The 20,715-nt window shown below is 37.5% G+C and overlaps 1 protein-coding gene across 4 annotated transcripts in view; it reads right to left on the bottom strand.

Annotated features, from left to right (window-relative positions):
• EYA3 (EYA transcriptional coactivator and phosphatase 3) overlaps positions 1-20,715 on the bottom strand; it is a 112,322-nt gene that overhangs the window by 65,014 nt on the left and 26,593 nt on the right. For all 4 annotated transcript variants that reach the window (XM_044237564.1, XM_044237566.1, XM_044237563.1 and 1 more), the window contains exon 2: positions 7,325-7,425. In XM_044237564.1, the coding sequence (XP_044093499.1) occupies positions 7,325-7,357 (33 nt within the window). In that variant the 5' untranslated portion in view covers positions 7,358-7,425. The remainder of the gene's footprint in view (positions 1-7,324; positions 7,426-20,715) is intronic.

A 20,715-nucleotide genomic window follows, 5' to 3' on the forward strand; every position in this document is an offset into this window, starting at 1 on the left:
TAGCTCACCCTAAGACTCTCTTTATGACCAAAGAAATGTATTTGTGACCTGGTAACCAAAATATTCTATACAGTTTTAAATCATCCATACAAAGAAAACTGGAGCACTGAGGAATCTAACTTATCATAATCTTAATTTTATTAGAACAACAGAATAACAAATTAAGTTAAAAAAAAAAATTCCAAAAAAAGAGAAGAAATTCCCTGGGCTTTCTGCTCAGGAGGGAATCTGCTTCCTCCTCTCTCTCTGCCTGCCCCTCTGGCTACTTGTGATCTCTGTCAAATAAATAAACAAGGGGTGCCTGGGTGGCTCAGTGGGTTAAGCCGCTGCCTTCGGTTCAGGTCATGATCTCAGAGTCCTGGGATTGAGTCCCGCATCGGGCTCTCTGCTCAGCAGGGAGCCTGCTTCCCTCTCTCTCTCTCTGCCTGCCTCTCTGCCTACTTGTGATTTCTCTCTGTCAAATAAATAAATAAAATCTTTAAAAATAAATAAATAAATAAATAAACAAACAAAATCATTTAAAAAAAAGGGGGGGAACTGGAGCAAAAATTTATTTTTATAATTAAAAAATTTTAATTATATAACATTTTATATACAATAAATTTTTATACAAAAGTATAAATTTTTTATAATTAAATTTTATAATTAACAAATTATACCAGAGGGCCTTTAAAAATTATTATTATTTTTCTGTGGCGCCTGGGTGGCTCAGTGGGCTAAAGCCTCTGCCTTTGGCTCAGGTCATGATCCCAGGGTCCTGGGATCGAGCCCCACATTAGGCTCTCTACTCCAAGGGGAGCCTGCTTTCTTCTCTTTCTCTCTGCCTGCCTCTCTGACTACTTTTGATCTCTGTCAAATAAATAAATAAAATCTTTAAAAAAAAATAAAATAATAATTATTTTTAAAGATTTTTTTTTTAATTATTTGAGAGAGAAAGACCAAGAGAGAGCATAAGTGGAGGGCCAACAGAGGGAGAAGCAGATTCCCGCTGAGCAGGGAAGCCCAACGTGGGGCTCCATCCCAGGACCCCAGGATCATGACCTGAGCTAAAGGCAGCCACTTAACCAACAGAGCCACCCAGGCATCCACACCATAGGGTCTTTCAAATTTTATTTCACTTTTTATTTATTACAGTGCCAACCCAGTACAAAGAATAAGTAATACCAGAAATGGAGAAAATGTACCTAAAATCATATCTACCAAACAAAAAAAGTTTGGGGCGAAGAAAATGTTATTATCACAGCTAATTTTTTATTTTTTTATAAACATATAATGTATTATTAGCCCCAGGGCTACAGGTCTGTGAATTGCCAGGTTTACACACTTCACAGCACTCACCATAGCACATACCCTCTCCCCAGTGTCCATAACCCCACCACCCTCTCTCTACCCCCCCTCCCCCCAGCAACCTTCAGTTTGTTTTGTGAGATTAAGAGTCTCTTATGGTTTGTCTCCCTCCTGATCCCATCTTGTTTCATTTATTCTTTCCCTACCCCCCAAATGCCCCACATTGCATCTCCACTTCCTCATATCAGGGAAATCATATGATAGTTGTCTTTCTCCGACTGACTTATTTCGCTAAGCATAATACCCTCTAGTTCCATCCACGCTGTCGCAAACAGCAAGATTTCATTTCTTTTGATGGCTGCATAGTATTCCATTGTATGTATGTATGTGTGTATATATATATATATATATATATATATATATATATATGACATCCTCTTTATCCATTCATCTGTTGATGGACATCTAGGTTCTTTCCATAGTTTGGCTATTGTGGACATCGCTGCTATGAACATTTGGGTGCACGTGCCCCTTCAGATCACTATGTTTGTATCTTTAGGGTAAATACCCAGTAGTGCAATTGCTGGATCATAGGGTAGCTCTGTTTTCAACTTTTTGTGGAACCTCCATGCGTTTTCCAGAGGGGTTACACCAGCTTGCATTCCCACCAACAGTATAGGAGGGTTCCCCTTTCTCCGCATCCTCGCCAGCATCTGTCATTTCCTGGCTTGTTAATTTTAGCCATTCTGACTGGTGTGAGGTGGTATCTCATTATGGTTTTGATTTGTATTTCCCTGATGCCGAGTGAAGTATCACAGCTAATTTTTTACCTTTCATGTACCGTTATTTGCCTTGACTTGGGCAATTATGCTCTTCTATAAATCAAACATAGAAAAAACATGCACTGCCTTGGTACTCCAGGAAGGTAAACTAACTTAAAAGGATACAGACAGATTTCACTGGATTACAGAAGTATGGGTTGAAACAATACGATCCAGAAATCAACAGAATGTAAAATAGTGTAGCTACCTTGGAAAACAGTTTAGTAGTTCCTCAAATGGTTAAATATAGAATTACCACATAACCCAGCCATTTGATTCCTAGCTATATAACCAAGAGAAATGAAAACATATGTCCATAGATGTTCATAACAGCATTTTTAAAAAAGATTGTTTACTTATTTATTTATTTGACAGAGAGAGATCACAAATAGGCAGAGAGGCAGGCAGAGAGAGACGAAGGGAAGCAGGCTCCCTGCTGAGCAGAGAGCCCGATGTGGGGTTCGATCCCAGGACCCTAGGATCATGACCTGAGCCGAAGGCAGAGGCTTTAGCCCATGGAGCCACCCAGACGCCGTGTTCATAACAGCATTATTCAAAATACCCAAAAAGTAAAAACAACATGAATGAATGGATAAATGGATAAATAAAATGATAAAATAATGATAAATTAAATGACTGATAAATTTTAAAAATCCATACAATATTATTTAGCAATAAAGGGAGTGAAGTACTGAGACATGTTGCAAAGTAAATGAACCATGTGAAAAGACTAGGCTAAGTGGAGGAAGCCGGTCACAAAGAATCACAAACTGTATGATTCCATTTACATGAAATGTCCACAAATCAGTAAATTTTTAGACAGAAATTAGATTAGTAGTTGCCTAGGGCTGCAGGAGATGGGGAAATTGGGGGGTGACTGCTAATGGGTATGGAGTTTCTTTTGGGAATGATGAAAATGTTTTAAAACGGATTCTGGTGATGACTGAAAAACACTGTGACTATACCAAAAACCACTGAATTGCATTTTAAAAAGAAGATGTGAATTGTATCTCAAACCTGTTATTTTAAAAAATGACATAATCTTATGGACATGTTATGACTAAAGATAACACAAAAAGAAGAACCACTGACAAATTTGTGAATCAGGGTTCTATTTGTGCCTCTGCTTAAAAAAAAAAAAAATTATGCTTTTAACATAACAGAGCAAGGGAATACTAGTAACACAGTACATGAATTCAGAATTTTCGTGTTCTGTGGATGACTCTGTGATTTTTCAGATGATCAATGCTGGCTCTGCACTGACATCTCAAAGTTTTAGGTTTATAAGATAAAACTGCTGCAAGTCTGGAGGAGCAGAACTCATTAGAAATAACTTGAGTCCTTGCTTATACACACAGGAATAAAAATATTTTTAAAAATTGAGGTATGCTGGGGCACCTGGGTGGCTCAGTGGGTTAAAGCCTCTGCCTTTGGCTCAGGTCACGATCCCAGAGTCCTGGGATCAAGCCCTGAGTCCGGCTCTCTGCTCAGCAGGGAGCCTGCTTCCCCCCTCTCCATCTGCCTGATGCTCTGCCTACTTGTGATCTCTGTCAAATAAATAAATACAATCTTTAAAAAAAAAAAAAAAGAAAGAAAGAAAAAGAAACAAGAAAGGGATAATTCAGTAGGAAAGAGACAAGATGAGCTAATGAGAGTAACATAACTCCAGCTAATAATGCCCACCAGTAACATCTCTCTATGTATACAGGTAACGGTAGGGTTAAAGTTCTTGGTTTTATTTAATATCAACTTGGGATAGAACACTTTTTCTACTCAAATTTTAGACCTCTACTACAGCCTGTGAATACTTTTCTCCTCAAAGTACAATATTTACTCTTCCTACTCTAATTATTTTTAACAGTTCATAAATATTCATGTTTTTAAAAAAATTTCATGTTTTCTTAGATTCCGTATTTGTCTAGTTGGCATCCATTCATCATAGGGACAAACTATAGACCAAAGCTGTGTACATCTCCCTTGTGATGCAGGGCCCATACTCTGATCCATCTCCTTTCCACATACACATCAAGTCAGTATGTCCCTTGCTCTAATCATCCCACCCAGAGGCAGACACCAGACACCTACTGACAGCCGCAATGCCTCAGAAGCCCTTGGAATTATTCAAACAAACTAAACCTTGTTTACCTTGCCTTGCCTGTGGTAACCCCAATAAAGCCCGTGGCCTATAAATTCCCGTTGCTCCTTCGTGCCTCCTAACTGACACTGGTGCGTCTCCCTCTGGCCCTGGGTGGTGTGCCATGCTTTCCATATCTAAGGGCAATGAATAACATTAAACTCTTCTTTCAGTGGCACTGACCTCCCCATGTCATCACTCAGTTACCTTTCTAAATTAAGACTCGGGCACAAATCAAAATAAATGACACCCTGTGACAATCACCATTTACAGTCAGTAGAAAATTTGTTTTTAAAATGCTTTTTTATTTTATTTATTTTTTTTTTTTAAGATTTTATTTATTTATTTGACAGAGAGAGATCACAAGTAGGCAGAGGCAGGCAGGGAGAGAGAGGAGGAAGCAGGCTCCCCGCCGAGCAGAGAGCCCAATGTGGGACTCGATCCCAGGACCCTGAGACCATGACCCGAGCCGAAGGCAGCGGCTTAAACCACTGAGCCACCCAGGCGCCCTTTAAAATGCTTTTTTAAAAATGCTTTAATTTCTCACCTTCTTAACAGTCAGGTTTTGTACATTGTGTTATAGAAATTGAACAGAACAGCAAGGAAATGAAGCAGAGCAGAAAAGATGACTCACCAGCAGGTCAGCCTTACAATTCTCATTACCTTCAATAAATACAAAGTAACTAATACCCATTTCAACAGTGTGTCAGCACATAAGTCTTGAAACTAGACCTCCTGACTAGACTTCTGTCTTGCTACATAAAAACTCAATGACATAATTCTCTTTGGCATACTTAATGCCTCTAATTCAGCTATGTGTTCTCATAGTACATATCCTAGGAACACTGCTAAGGATGATTTTTAGTTCTACCATTTCCCTAATTTTTGTTGCCACATCAGGGATAAGGGATGACACTTCATATGATTCAAGGTCATTTTACCAATTGCTTATGTCTTTCTAGTTTTATTTATTAAAAAAGATTTTCTTTATTTATTTGTCAGAGAGCGAGAAGTAGACTTCCTGCTGAGCAGGGAGCCTGATGCTGGACTCGATCCCAAGATTCTCGGATTGTGGCCTGAGCCGAAAGCAGATGCTTAACCAACTGAGCCATCCAGGCGTCCTGCTCTTTCTAGTTTTATACTTACCTTAAGAAAGGGGGCTAAGGGGCGCCTGGGTGGCTCAGTGGGTTAAAGCCTCTGCCTTCGGCTCAGGTCATGATCCCAGGGTCCTAGGATCGAGCCCCGCATCGGGCTCTCTGCTCTGCAGGGAGCCTGTTTCCTCCTCTCCCTCTCTCTCTGCCTGCCTCTCTGTCTACTTGTGATCTCTGTCAAATAAATAAATAAAATCTTAAAAAAAAAAAAAAAAAAGAAAGGGGGCTAAAAGAATAATGGCAAAGTAATCATTAGCATGTACTCTCAATGTAACAACAAATACTAAAAATGTATTAAAGGACTTGATGCAAGCTAGTGCCCATCCTTCTGTGATATAAAGAATACATCTAGAACATGAAAAACATGCCCTATCATCTGCTTTCAAAACTCAATTTTTTTCCAAGTTGGATTTTCATAAATGTAAACATATTATTATTCTACATTCTTTCTTACTATGAAATGCATTCATATGCTCATTCAGGATAGTAAATTGCCTTAGGATTTATCTAACTTCAGAAAGAGAAACAACACAAAAGGAAAAGATTCTTTAATATAAAAGTATCTTGAGGGGCGCCTGGGTGTCTCAGTCATTGAGCATCTGCCTTCAGCTCAGGTCATGATCCCAGGGTCCCGTGATCAAGCCCCGCATTGGGCTCGCTGCTCAGTGGAGGCCTGCTTCTCCCTTTCCCTCTCCCCTGGAAAGGGCTTGAGTTCCCTTTCTTGCTATATCTCTGTCAAATAAATAAAATCTTAAAAAGAAAAAAAAAGTATCTTCAAAGAATGATTACTATTGTTTTCCTATTATATTTTATCACAAGTAGGCCTATCACAAGTAGGCAGAGAGGCAGGCAGAGAGAGTGGGGGGGGGGGAGGAAGCAGGCTCCTTGCCAAGCAGAGACCCCGATATGGGGCTCGATCCCAGGACCCTGGAATCATGACCTGAGCCGAAGGCAGAGGCCTTAACCCACTGAGCCACCCAGGCGCCCCTAGAATTTTTATTTATTTATATTAAATATTTATAAGAAATTAAGACTCTAACCTAGACTCTAGGATCTTATGTTTTTAACAATTAGGTAGTGGTCAAATTATATTTTTCTTCAACTTTTTTTTTTTAAATTAAGTCCGTCAGGGGCACCTGGGTGGCTCAGTGGGTTAAAGCCTCTGCCTTTAGCTCAGGTCATGATCCCGGGGTCCTGGGATGGAGCCCCGCATCAGGCTCTCTGCTCAGCAGGGAGCCTGCTTCCTCTTCTCTCTCTCTGTCTGCCTTTCTCTGCCTACTTGTGATCTCTGTCTGTCAAATAAATAAATAAAATCTTTTAAAAAATTAAAAAATTAATTAATTAATTAAGTCAATCAGAGAAATTTAGGTAACGATAAAACTAGTTTTCAGGCAGAAATGATACATATATATACTGTTTTACTGGTAAACAGATGTCCTCTTTTATTTTCTAAAAACTTTAAGAATAGCCATTGGTGTTTTTTCTATTTTAATGGCATTTCCAAATACAATATGTAATTTTTTAATACTGTATTTTCTAAGCAGACTCTCTAGAATTAAACTAACAAAACTGAATTTAAGAATGCTGTTTTCTTAGAAGGGAAGTATTAGAAAGTCTTCTCCTTATTTTTATTCTAATTTGGAATCTCTAGTATAACTGAGTAATATTTAAAATCTTTTACAATTAGCTTTTCTATAAAGAACTTTATATTGGGGCGTCTGGGTGGCTCAGTGGGTTAAAGCCTCTGCCTTTAGCTCAGGTCATGATCCCAGGGTCCTGGGATCAAGTTCTGCATCAGGCTCTCTGCTTACCAGGGAGCCTGCTTCCCCCACCCCCCTCACCTGCCTCTCTGCCTACTTGTGATCTCTGTCAAATAAATAAAAATTAAAAAAAAAAAAAAAGAACTTTAAACTGTTAAAGGAGACACTTACTGGTTGTTCTGGTAAGTCTTGCTCTTCTTCCATGAGGACCAGTATTCCTTCCTAACGTTTATGTGGCTGGATTGCGAGTGTCTGTCAGCAGTCTTCACTGTCTGTTTAAAAAAGGGGGGGTTCAAAGCTTTATGAACTCTTAAAGCATTATCATTGAGGCCATCAGAGAATAATTTTTTTAAACTTTTTGTTACTCCAAGCTTTCTACGTGAGTCCCAATCTCAAAATCTCAAACCTGCACGTGGCTTTTCAAAATTGACACGCTGCACCAAGTCGAGATAGGTGCACACAATGACCTTTATACTGCCTAGCAAAAGCCAACACGTGGAACCCCTTCTGCTGTACTTAAAACCCGGTTACTATAGTGCCTAATGCACTAAACATCTTATAATGACAGCCATGTGCAGATAACTAAAACATGATTTTAGGATTACTGTTCCATTAAAAAATGATAAAAACTAGCCTAGGAAGTCAGTAAGTTATGATAACATCTAACCTGCTTGAATGTGGAACATTTACATAACTGTTAACACAGACACACTGAATCACTTTAAATGGGACAAACCGGAATATCAATTAAATACTTTCACAACCAACTATCTGTATATATGCAATTAATTTTAAAGAAAATTCTTCTGGACTTATTTTAGTAATTCAAATAAATAAGTAAAGCAAAACCTTGAATTTTAGAACTAAGGAAAAATTATGTAAAACTAACACCCAATTTTATTCTGAAATAATAAGCTCCACTAAATGTATTACCTAGTCAATTTTTTTTCATTTAAAAGAGAGAAAAAGAAAAAAAAAAAAAAAGAGAGTGTGTGCATACAGCGGAGAGGAGCAGAGGGAGAAGGAGCAGCAGACTCCCTGCTGAGACTGATGCAGGGCTTGATCCCAGGACCCTGAGATCAGGACCAGAGTCAAAGGCAGATACTTTATCCCACTATCTAGTCAATTTTTAAGCAAACTCTATCTTCTCAGACCCCGCTCTTCCTGTCCTGATTTTTCAAACTAAAAGAGAAAAATAGAGGACTCAAAACCCCACATTTACTGGTATGAACTTACTACTGTGGCCTGCTGGCAAGAAATAGGTACATATCATTAAACTAAACACATTATAAAAACAAAAACTCCGTATCTATTCAACACAAATGAAAATGACACTTCTCCCAAACTGATGTGACCATTTATGCTTTTAATGAAGGTCACACTTGTTTTACTTCTACTAACCACTGTAACTAAACATATAAAAGCAAAATCAAGTATAGAACCTTATCACTGAAGTAACGAACAGAGATTTAAGAAAAAAAAAACATGCTCTCTGTCAAATAAATAAAATTTTTTTTAAAAAGGGGCAACTGGGTGGCTTAGTGGGTTAAGCCTCTGCCTTCAGCTCAGGTCATGATTCCAGGGTCCTGGGATCAAGCCCAGTATCGGGCTCTCTGTTCAGCAGGAAGCCTGCTTCCCCCTCTCTCTGCCTCCCTCTCTGCCTACTTGTGATCTCTCTGTCAAATAAATAAGTAAAAATTTAAAAATTAAAAAAAAAAAGGAAAACCCTCAGTTGTGCCATATCACCCCTCCCCTCTTTTGCTCTATAGCGATGCAATACAACACACTTTATTTTACAGCCACGTTCCAGAATGAGAAAAAGAGAGAACACACACGTGATTAGAGGCAGAACAGCCCAACTCTACCATGACTTTATTCCCTTCCCTGACCTAGATGTCAAAAGAAAAAAGGTTTAAAGGTCAGAAGCGCTCGGTGATCAATACTCACGTGTAGCTCATACAGAGCCCCCAAAGCCAAGCTCTCCAACTACATGACGCAGGTAACTGGTGCTGCAGAATTACAGGGCACGGTAACTAAAGCCCACAGGAGCTATCTTGCCTGAATTTGTTTTGCTCTCCTCAGAAGAGCATAATCAATGTGACGTGAAACAGATTCACAACTGTGAAAGATGAAACATTTTTATGTTTTATCAGCTTCTACCTATCTTAGATTTAAATCAAAATGTCTTTATTTTATGGGCTTTTAATATGTCTAAATGTACTTATGTACATATATAATTTCATCCCCAAAGGAGCAAAATAGGGCCAAATCATGAGGGAAGTGTGATACCTTTAATAACTCATTTGTTGGATTTTTGTGTGACCATCTCTCACCTAAACAAAAAGTTATAGTATTCCATGTTTTACTTAATTGAAAGCCATACGTAATCATTGCAATCTCTCTAATTAGTAGATTCTCAGCACGGGAGAGGGAAGGGATATTCCTTCTCATGGGGGAAGGGTTATAAAATCTACCTCTGGGCAAGAATAAGGTAAGAAATTTTGTTTTAAAAAAGGATACTCAATAACATGTGCTTTAATTTTAAACACAAGAACTGATTTCAAAAATATAAACATTAAAGGGGCACCTTTTTTATTGATCAAAAGGGATCATAGGTTTTACAAGGTAAAAAATACTATTCTTAATTATGGGGAAATAAATTCTCAAGTCATACAAAATTAAATGTTAAAATCTTGAATTTTGTTTTCTAAAAATATGGCAAAATAACAGTGATTTTATAATGAAAAGAAGGAATTTTCCATTTTTCTTAAGACAAATTCTATGGTTAAGTTGCAAGAAAACTTTAAGGGAAAAATTGGAAGACATTATTTCTTCCTCTCCTATTTCTTGTTTGAAAATAAGCACTACTGTTTCCATCTTAAAAATTACCTTTATTTTCTCAGCTTTTCAATTTAGGGGAATAAAAGGGCATAATTTCTATAGTTAGGAAAAAATTTTTTAAAATCAAGTAACTGGATCAATGATCACTAACAATTTTGATCATTTAAAACAAACGAAAGCAGGGGTCCCTGGGTGGCTCAGCTGTTTAAGCATCTGCCTTTGGCTTGGGTCATGATCCCAGAGTCCTGGGATCAAGTCCCACATCAGGCTCCCTGAGCCTGCTTCTCCCTCTCCATGTCTACTGGCTTTGCCTACTTGTGCTCCTTCTGTCAAATAAATAAACAAATAAATAAATAAACAAAACCTTTTTAAAAAAATAAAACAAACAAAAGCAATCTTACAAGGAAAACACATGATTTATTACAGCATCTTCTGGGATTCCATCAGCAACATATAAAATGCCTAAAATTTCAAACTTACAAATTTACAAATAATTTAAAAGTAATTTATTTGCAAATAATTTAAATTTACAAATTTAAAATTTTCCAATAGTTTATAATTTGACTAATCTGAAATATAAGGACTTACTATATACAAGAATTCAAGTATTTGTCACATTCCTAGAACTTCTCAATGTGCTAAAACTTTAATATTAAGACCTCATACCATTTTCTATAAGTGCACATGCTTTAATCAAGTCACATTTACTAGCAACCAGATGAAAGTGTTGTATAACACAAACAGTGCTCCAGTATTTGATAATTTAAAAAGTACAGAATTACTATACAAATCTTAGTATTCTCTTTTTCATATACTAGTTCTAGAGTTTATTAATCTAAGTGGGGTTTTGTAAACCATTAATGTAACCTGACACTATTGTACAAATGAAATTCATCTTCTAAAATACCCAAAAATACAATGACTTGACATAGAAGTAAAAAGTGGATTCTTTTCTTTTTTTTTAAAAGATTTTATTTATTTGACAGACAGAGATGGCAAGTAGGCAGAGAGGCAGGCAGAGAGAGAGAGAGAGGAGGAAGCAGGCTCCCTGCGGAGCAGAGAGTCCGATGTGGGACTCGATCCCAGGACCCTGAGATCATGACCAGAGTCGAAGGCAGAGGCTTTAACCCACTGAGCCACCCAGGCGCCCAAAAAGTGGATTCTTAAGTGCAACTTAAGTGCACTTAATGAATACAGCTCATTATATAAAGTGGATTCGTTAAGTGCAACTTAAATGAATACAGTTACTTATAACTTAGTCACACAGCCAGTGAAATTACAAAACATGCTGTGAGTTAATTTTTAAGTGCTTTTAAGCATTTGGATAGTAATGTCTTCTCACAATTTTCTAGTTTCAATTCTTACTGTTGATTTCTAAATACACCTTTTTTATCATGAGAGTTTGTCAGTATCTATATGCCTTTATACACAGAAATCTAGGAAAAATCTACAACCAAGAACAGAAATGGTATTATTTCTGTAGACTTTCCCTATCTGCAAATGCTGACAAGGAAAAAAATAAGGAATTCTGTTTGGATTCAAAAAGGTCACAAATTTAAATACTGTGATTTCACATGTTCATAAATAAAGCAGGATACTTTTATAATATGGCAGCTATAATTTTTCTTTTTAATCATTAAATGTTAGAAGGGAAATAATTAGTAAATATTTTACTTCAAAATTCTAATTAGATTACTACCTGATAATTTCTGTTTTGTACCAAGTTGAACATACTATTCAACCTTTAACTGTAAATGGCTACAAGGAAAAACCTAGGTTACTGCAATGTTATGATAGCCCTCAAGTACAGAAAGGGAGAAAAATATATATATATATATTCTACATACACACACATAAAGAACAGAATAAAGATCAAATTGCTTTCAAAGAAAATAAAGTATATACTACTCCTAATTATAACATCAAGAGAAGTGTCTAAATAGAGCACAATATTTGGACTGTAGGTCCTAGAAGGGGAACTTTCCTGTGGCTAAGTATGCATAGATTAACTGAATATCTTTCATATAATTCTAAAGAGAAAACAGGTAGCTCATAAAGTTAATCACTGACCACACTGTATTTTAGAAGTCTACTTAATATTTCTTCCAAGGCCATATATATATATATATTTTTTAAGAACACACTAAATAAAAGGCTAAAGAAATTTCCCTGGGGAAAATGAACAGCACCCTTCCCAAAATTAAATATATCTCAGCAATAAAAGTTATAAACAAAAGTAATCTAAAAAGAAGTATAAAAAAAGTGGTATATTATCACTTAAGATTATTAACGTGGATTGGGGTGCCTGGGTGGCTCAATGGGCCTCTGCCTTCAGCTCCAGTCATGGTCCCGGGGTCCTGGGATCAAGCCTCACATCGGGCTCTCCACTCAGTGGGGAGCCTGCTTCCCCCTCTCTCTCTTCCTGCCTCTCTGTCTACTTGTGATCTCTGTCTGTCAAATAAATAAATAAAATCTCTTAAAAAAAAAAAAAAGATTATTAATGTGGATTACTTTAGGATTTAAAAGTACATAATTAGTGAATGTCCACCATGGTATCCTCAAATACCATTATGTGTGTGCCTTGAAGAATGAAAACAATAAGCAAAATGCCATCTTTTAGTGGTTTTAAGACAACTGCTTCAAGTATTGTTATTCAACAATAACAGATCTATTCTAAAGGAGATCCTTAAATGAATTCAGAAACTAATACCCTAACACTTAAAGAACCAAACATAAAACCTAAAGATACCTCTTAAACTCTAATTTATAAACTAAGAGGCCTTATAAGGCAAAATCATAAAAGGAATTAGGAAAAATGATTTCAAAATATAAGAAAACACTTCCGTGGTCTCCTGCAGAACACTGCTTATTAGTTGTGTCAGGGGGCATGTAGTAATTTGGCCTTCATAATCCATAGAACATATACATTAGTTTCAAATGAGAAGAGAACAAAGGTTTATTCTAATACCTACAAATATCTTGTGAAAATTAGGCAAAAATAACAATGAGTATCTTGGAGGAGTGGAGAATTATTGAGGGAATTAAGGAAGATTTACCCTACAACAGCCTTTAAAACCAATTACAGTAGGAAGGATAAGAGCAATCATTTACCAAGCATATATAATACAGCAAATATTTTTACATTTATTGTCTTACTTAGTTTTTTTTTCTTTTGGGTTTTGGTTTTTTTTTTTTTTTTTTGGTCTTACCTAAGTTTTATCTCCACAACGATCCTAAGACACAGTGTTATCTTCATATTATGGACAAGGCAACTAGGACTCAGAGGTTTAAACAATTTGCCTGAGAGTAACAGCAATAATGTTTGAGGTTAAGGCAGAAATATACCAAATAAAGAGGCTGGAGGATGATGGTGATGGTTGCACAGCACTGTGAATGTACTTAATACCACACTCAATGGTATATTTAAAGTGGTTAAAATAGTTAATTCTGTTATATAGATTTACCATAATAAAAAGACCCATGAGGGGCACCTGAGCGATTCAGTGGGTTAAAGCCTCTGCCTTGGGCTCAGGTCATGATCCCAGGGTCCTGGGATCGAGCCCCGCATCGGGCTCTCTGCTCCACAGGGAGCCTGCTTCCTCCTCTCTCTCTCTGCCTGCCTCTCTGCCTACTTGTGATCTCTGTCAAATAAATAAATAAAATCTTTAAATAAATATATATATGTATGTATATTGCCAGAAAAACAGTATCAATGTTCTAAATTCTAAATAAACAAAAAACATTCAAGAAAATTTGGAGAAAGCAGATTAAGCATATTTTTCTCATCTGTGGAAAAGAGATAAAAATTGTGTGCAAAAGAAGAAAGCATAAATAAATCAACAGATGTGATTATATAAAATATACTTTCTGCAAGAAGGAATAACAAATCTAAGATTTAAAGAATTTAACATGGGGCATCTGGGTAGCTCAGTTGGTTAAGTGTCTGCTTTCGGCTCAGGTCAGGATCCCAAGGTCCTGGGATCGAGGCCCATATTGGGCTCCCTGCACAGCAGGAAGTCTGCTTCTCCCTCTCCCTCTACTTCTCCCCTTCTCGTGCTCACTCTTTCTCTTACTCACTGTCAAATAAGGAAAATCTTTTTAAAAATTTTAAAAGGAAGATATAATAGAAGCAACACCTGCGATAATTATGATAAACCTTAATGTCTGCAATATAAACCCACCCAATTCAACATTACTAATCATCTGTTATGTAGCAAACAGTAACTAAATACACATCCATCAAAGGACACAAACAGTTTAACCACCAAGATCAAATCAGCACTTGGGAAAAAAGCCTCTCACTACTAACTAAATAATTTAATATTATTAAATATTTTAATATTTTTAAGATACTACTTCATACCTAAGAAAATACCAAAAATAAATCCAAATAAGAAAACTGAGTGTTATCTGAGCTATAAGATAAGAAATATTCAGGCACAGCTGTAAAATCATGTTATCTTCAGACTGTTCTCTGGTTAGATTATAAAACAGATCATAAAATTATCCATGGCCTGATTAATTTCTTAATTTTTTTCCCAAAAATTAAACAGAGGGGTAAAAAGCTAACTCTAATTCCAAAAAAGAGTAAGTTTGTTCAGAGAAATGAAAAATCAGAAAACAACATATGGAGAATGGCTTACCCATGCTGTAATTCTATGAATGAATATCTTATATTAAAACAGAAACTGTAGGGGCACCTGGGTGGCTCAGTGGGTTAAAGCCTCTACCTTCGGCTCGGGTCATGGTCCCAGGTCCTGGGATCGAGCCAGGTCCTGGGATCGAGCCCCACATCGGGCTCTCTGCTCAATGGGGAGCCTGCTTCTTCCCTCTTTCTCTCTCTGTCTCTCTGTCTGCCTCTGCCTGCTTGTGATCTCTGTCAAATAAATAAAAATTAAAAAAAAAAAAATCTTTAAAAGGTGAAAGACAGGACACCTGGGTGGCTCAGCCAGCTAGGCATCTGCCTTCGGCTCAGGTCCTAATCCCAGGGTCCTGTGATAGAGTCCCAAATTGGGCCTCCTGCTCAGCAGGGAGCCTGCTTCTCCTTCTGCCTGCTGCTCCCCCTGCTTGTGTGTGCTCTCCTGCTCTGACAAATAGATAAATAAAATATTTTTAAAAAAAAAAAAAAGAAAGAAAGAAATAAAAGGTGAAAGACCATGAGAGACTGTGGACTCTCAGAAACAGGCTGATGGTTTTGGAAGGGAGTGGGGGTGGGAGGATGGGTGAGCCTGGTGGTGGGTATTAAGGACGGCATGGACTGCATGGAGCATGTTTATGGGGTGCATAAACAATGAATCTTGGAACACTGAAAAAATTAAATTAAAAAGTATATAAGAAGAAAAAATTTAAATTAATTATGGAATAATGCTAACAGCTTAAATGTAATTTGTTAAGAGTCAAAAGCAGATCTCAAGGGACAACGTCTTAAGGTTTGGATAGTAAAATGTTTATGCACATTATTTTATAAATGCTCCTTAAAAAGTGTTCCTCAAGACATTAAGTTAAAATTGGACACAACTCCATTCTTGCCCCACTCTTTTTCCTCAGGAAAAAAATTTAAACTCTGGGGAAAAAGCAATTTAAATTGCATTGATCCTCCCTCACCCCAAATCTTAAAGAAGTTCAAGACAGCACTACAGACGGAAAGATTCATTAAATTTTTATTCCATTATCTCTTTCGTAAGATGAAGTGAAGTTAGTTGCTGCAGCAAGCACAGAATTGGCTCATTTAACTGTTCTGTACAAAAGCACTGAACTTCTACTAGTTAAAGAATTTGATACCAGAAGATGTTTCACATTTGATTTTGCCCTACTGGAGAGAAACTGTTCATTCTATGAATGCAAGAAAATACATAACATAAAATGTTACAAGGCACATAGATTTTATCAATTTCAGAGCTGAGTAAACTAAAATCAAAGAGAGGAAGGCACTGCCTCACGAAGACTCTTCAGCAGAACCAGTAGCAGGACCCAAGATTATGAACTTCCCCGTCTGAAGTTTTTCTCCTTTCATGTAGAATTGCGTATCTGAGTCCCTTTTTTAAAACCACATTTCTAATATATTTTTTAAAGATTTTATTTATTTATTTGACAGAGAGAGATCACAAGTAGATGGAGAGGCAGGCAGAGAGATAGAGGGAAGCAGGCTCCCTGCTGAGCAGAGAGCTCGATGCGGGACTCGATCCCAGGACCCTGAGATCATGACCTGAACCGAAGGCAGCGGCTTAACCCACTGAGCCACCCAGGCGCCCCACATTTCTAATATTAACATAGGCTATTTATTCCTTTTCCTACATTAAATCTCTATTCTGTTACATTACTCTGACTTCATGGTATAATAGCATAATTTTAAAATGTTTTAAATTTACAAATTCAAAACTTTATCAATAATGTTAACTGGCATCTTAAGGACTGCCCCAAAATCCTAAAACAAGATTCTTTTTTTACACTGCTTTTTAACTTCCTGGGCAGTCTAGCAAAAATAACAATTTAACTTCTCTTTACAGCCATAAGTCTTTAATTTACAATGTACAGGCTGATTTATTATTAATGAAACAAGTAATTTTAATTACAAGGTATATGAAAGTAAATTCTTCTACTATTTCTATTCAGAGATAAGCATTATGATTTTAGAAAATTAAAATACTTCCTAACTTACAAAAACCTCAATGTTGTTAATGAAAGATTTCTCTCTCTATTGTTAATATTTAAGAATTCTTCAAAACTCTTCTGATCTTGACTATGGTCTATAAGTCTGGCAGTTAACAATTCTGGTAATACCATTGTTATGTACGACTTGTTATAATTTCAAATCCATGTTTTCAAAGTTTGTTTTGGACAAAGCTGTGGTATGAACTTATTTTGAATAGCCTGTTTTGAAGTTGGGTATTAGGGTTTTCTTTCGCACCTGCAATGGAGAGGACCTTTACATCACTGATACCATGGTAAGAGCAATGGTGTCCAGCAAGTGATGGGCTTTTAAACTTTAAAAACCCAAGAGGTTTGACCAACTCGATGGTGTTCAGTCTGGGCAAGGCTACTCTTTGCAGATCTACATAGCCCTCTTAAGATCGTTTTTTGTTTTTTAAGATTTTTATTTATTTATTTGACAGACAGAGATCACAAGCAGGCAGAGAGGCAGGCAGAGAGAGAGGACGAAGCAGGCTTCCTGCTGAGCAGATAGTCAGATGCAGGGCTCGATCCCACGACCATGGGATCATGATCTGAGCCAAAGGCAAAGGCTTTAACCAACTGAGTCACCCAGGCACCCCATCCCTCTTAAGATCTTGAGAAGCTTGCTCATGCTATGGCCATACTATCTGTCATCACCAGGGGCAATAAAATCATGTAGCAGTCTCAGGAGTAGATGGCACATCTGTTCAGTAGCCTTAGTGAGGCTACTCCTCACAGGCAGTGGTTCCTGGAGTAACACCCTTCAGAGCAACCCACCTTGCCTGCAACACCAGTATTACTGTCTGCTAGCTACATACACTGGCAGCAAAGGACCTAAGGCAGCAGCTGATAACCAGCTTTTAGTTGGAATGACTGACTCTTACCAAGACCAGCTTGTAGAAAGGTACACTTCAACTAAATGTGGACTTTGTTTCTTGCATCTCCCCTTTGCCTGGAGCAGTAGGGTAATTAATTTATCATTAGTTTGCAGTATGTTGTTTCTTTATTGGCTTATTATAAGACATTATCCTATGCTACTCGCTTATAAAATATTAATATTATAAATTATAATTCCCACAATGTTAAATAAATTACTGTTAAATAATTTGTGTTAAATAAATTATTGGCAAAGACAGTCTCTGTCTCTGAGCATAATATGCCCCCAAAGAAAACAGCTACTAATTTTCTTATGGTTGGTCCTATGATTCCTATGGAATATTCATCCTAAATTCCACAGTGGCAGAGACCACTTTCTTCTTTTTAGTATCTGACAGCACATTCTGGGTATTCAATAAACACGTATTCAATCAAGCACAATTTCTAGGCTCTTGATTCCTCTATATATTTACTGAAAACCAGCTCACTAAGAAACTTTGATATATTTAGAGGCACAAAAAATTCAAATCTTTACTTTTCCCACTTCTAGCCACAGACACCTAAGTCACAACGTTAATTCTTTACAAGGTTTTGTTAACTGACCTGAAGAATATCATTTTGAAGTCTGTGTTAACTGAAAAGTTCCCTTCAAGTAAAAGCAAGGAATGAAATACTGTAAATCAAATTTTTTAATCACATCCATAACAAGGGATCACAGCACAGGTACTACTTATTTAGAAATTAGGAGCCCTCAGGTTCCTCTCCCTTAACAGATGAATGTTTAAAGTTAGAAAAAGATGGGGCACCTTGGTGGCTCAGTGGGTTAAAGCCTCTGCCTTCGGCTCAGGTCATGATCCCAGGGTCCTGGGATTGGGCCCTGCATTGGGCTCTCTGATAGGCAGGGAGCCTGCCCCCTCCCTCCGACCTGCCTCTCTACCTACTTGTGATCTATCTGTCAAATAAATAAATAAAATCTTTAAAAATAAATAAATAAAGTTAGAAATAGAAAAGAAAAGCGGGGGGTGGGGGTGGGTACGGAAAGAGAGAGAGAATCCCCTTGCCCAATACATATATACACAGAAAATAGATTTCTGATAAAAGATAGATCAACACCTTAATCCCCAGAACCAACGAATGTAACCTTATTTGGAAAAAAGAGTCTCTGCAATTGTAATTACAGATTTTTAGATGAGGAAATGATGTTGGATTATCTGGGTAGGTCAAAAATGCCATCTTTGCTAAGTGTGAAAATGAAAAAGGAAACCTGATATATGGAGTTGGAAGGCCTTAAAGGGGGTGTTTTCAAGCCCTACCAACTTGCCAACTATAGACCCCCAAAAAGAAGAAGCCTACTCTACTACCGCAGTGGTCAGTAAGATATAAGATAACCTCCTAGCCTGGCCAGTGAGAAACCATCGCCGCCCAGAACTCACTCTCCTCCAATGGAGAGCCCCTCCCTACTTCTTCCTTTTTCTCTATAAAGCACAGGCATACCTCGCTTTGTTGCACTTCACAGACACTCTTGATTTTTACAAATTGAAGGTCTGTGACAGCCCTGCGTTGAGCAAGTCTATTGGCACCATTTTCCCAACAGCATTTGCTCACTTCGTCTCTGTACCACATTTTGGTATTCTGACAATATTTTAAATTTTTTCACTATTATTGTATTTGTTGTAGTGATCTGCAATCAGCAATTTCTGATGTTACTAACTGTAACTGTTCTAAGGCACCATGAACTGTGCCATGCAAGATGGGCCAACCTAATCCATAAATGTTATGTGTGTTCTGACTGCTCCACTGACCAGCCATTCCCCCATCTCTTGCCCTTTCCTTGGCCTCCCGAGTCCCTGAAATGCAACAGTATTGAAATTAGGTCAATTAATAATCCTACAATGGTCTCTAAATGTTCAAGTGAAAGGAAGAGTCACACACCTTTCACTTTATTTTTTCAGTGTAACCCGTTTATTGAATTAGCCGGACTCAATAGGGTGCCATCTCATTAGGTCTCCTTTCTCTTTTTAATTTTTTAAAAAGATTTTATTTATTTATTTAAGAGAGAGAGAGAGAGAGCATGAGAGCTAAGAAGGTGAGAGGGAGAAGCGGACTCCCCATGGAGCTGGGATCCTGATGTGGGACTCAATCCCAGGACTGCGGGACCATGACTGGAGCCGAAGGCAGTTGCTTAACCAACTGAGCCACCCAAGCGCCCTATTTTAAATCTTTTTTATTTGAGTATAGTTGGCACCAAATGTTACATTAGTTTCAGATATACAACATGGTGATTCAAGATCTCTTAAGTTATGCTATGCTCACCACAAATGTAGCTACCATCTATCACTATACAAGGCTATTATATTATCATTAACTATATTCCCTATGCTGTGTCTTTCATACCCATGACTTACTCTTTCTGTAACTGGAAGACTGTATCTCCCACTCCCCTTTACCTATTTTATCCTTCTCTCTGACAACCATAACTTTGTTCTCTGTATTTATGTCTGATTTTGCTTCTTGTTTGTTTTGTTTTTTAGATTCCACATGTAAGTGAAATCATATGCTATTTTCCCTTCTCAGTTTGACTTATTTCACTTAGCATAATATCCTCTAGGTCCATCCATATTGTCGCAAAATCTCATCCTTTTTTTTGTATATCTCACTTTTTTTTTTTTTACTTATTTTCATATCTCTCTTTAAATCAAAAGCTAGAAATGATTGAACTTAGTGAGGAAAGCATATCAAAAGCCAAGGTAGAATGAAAGCTAGGCCTCTTGTGCTAAACAGCCAAGTTGTGAATGCAAAGGAAAAGTTCTTTTTTTTTTTTTTTTAAAGATTTTATTCATTTACTTGACAGACAGAAATCACAAGTAGGCAGAGAAGCAGGCAGACAGAGAGGAAGGGAAGCAGGCCCCCTGCTGAGCAGAGAGCCCGATGTGGGACTCGATTCCAGGACCCTGAGATCATGACCTGAGCCGAAGGCAGCGGCTTAACCCACTGAGCCACCCAGGCGCCCACAAAGGAAAAGTTCTTGAAGGAAATTAAAAGTGTGCTCGAGTGAACACATAAATGGTAAGAAAGAAAAAAGCAGGGGTGCCTGGGTGACTCAGTTGGTTAAACCTTCAGCTCAGGTCATCATCCCAGAGTTCTAGGATTGAGCCTCCCTCCTTGGCGGGGAG

Source organism: Neovison vison, chromosome 2 (assembly GCF_020171115.1).
Source record: "Neovison vison isolate M4711 chromosome 2, ASM_NN_V1, whole genome shotgun sequence".
NCBI classification, from domain to species: Eukaryota; Metazoa; Chordata; class Mammalia; order Carnivora; family Mustelidae; genus Neogale; species Neogale vison.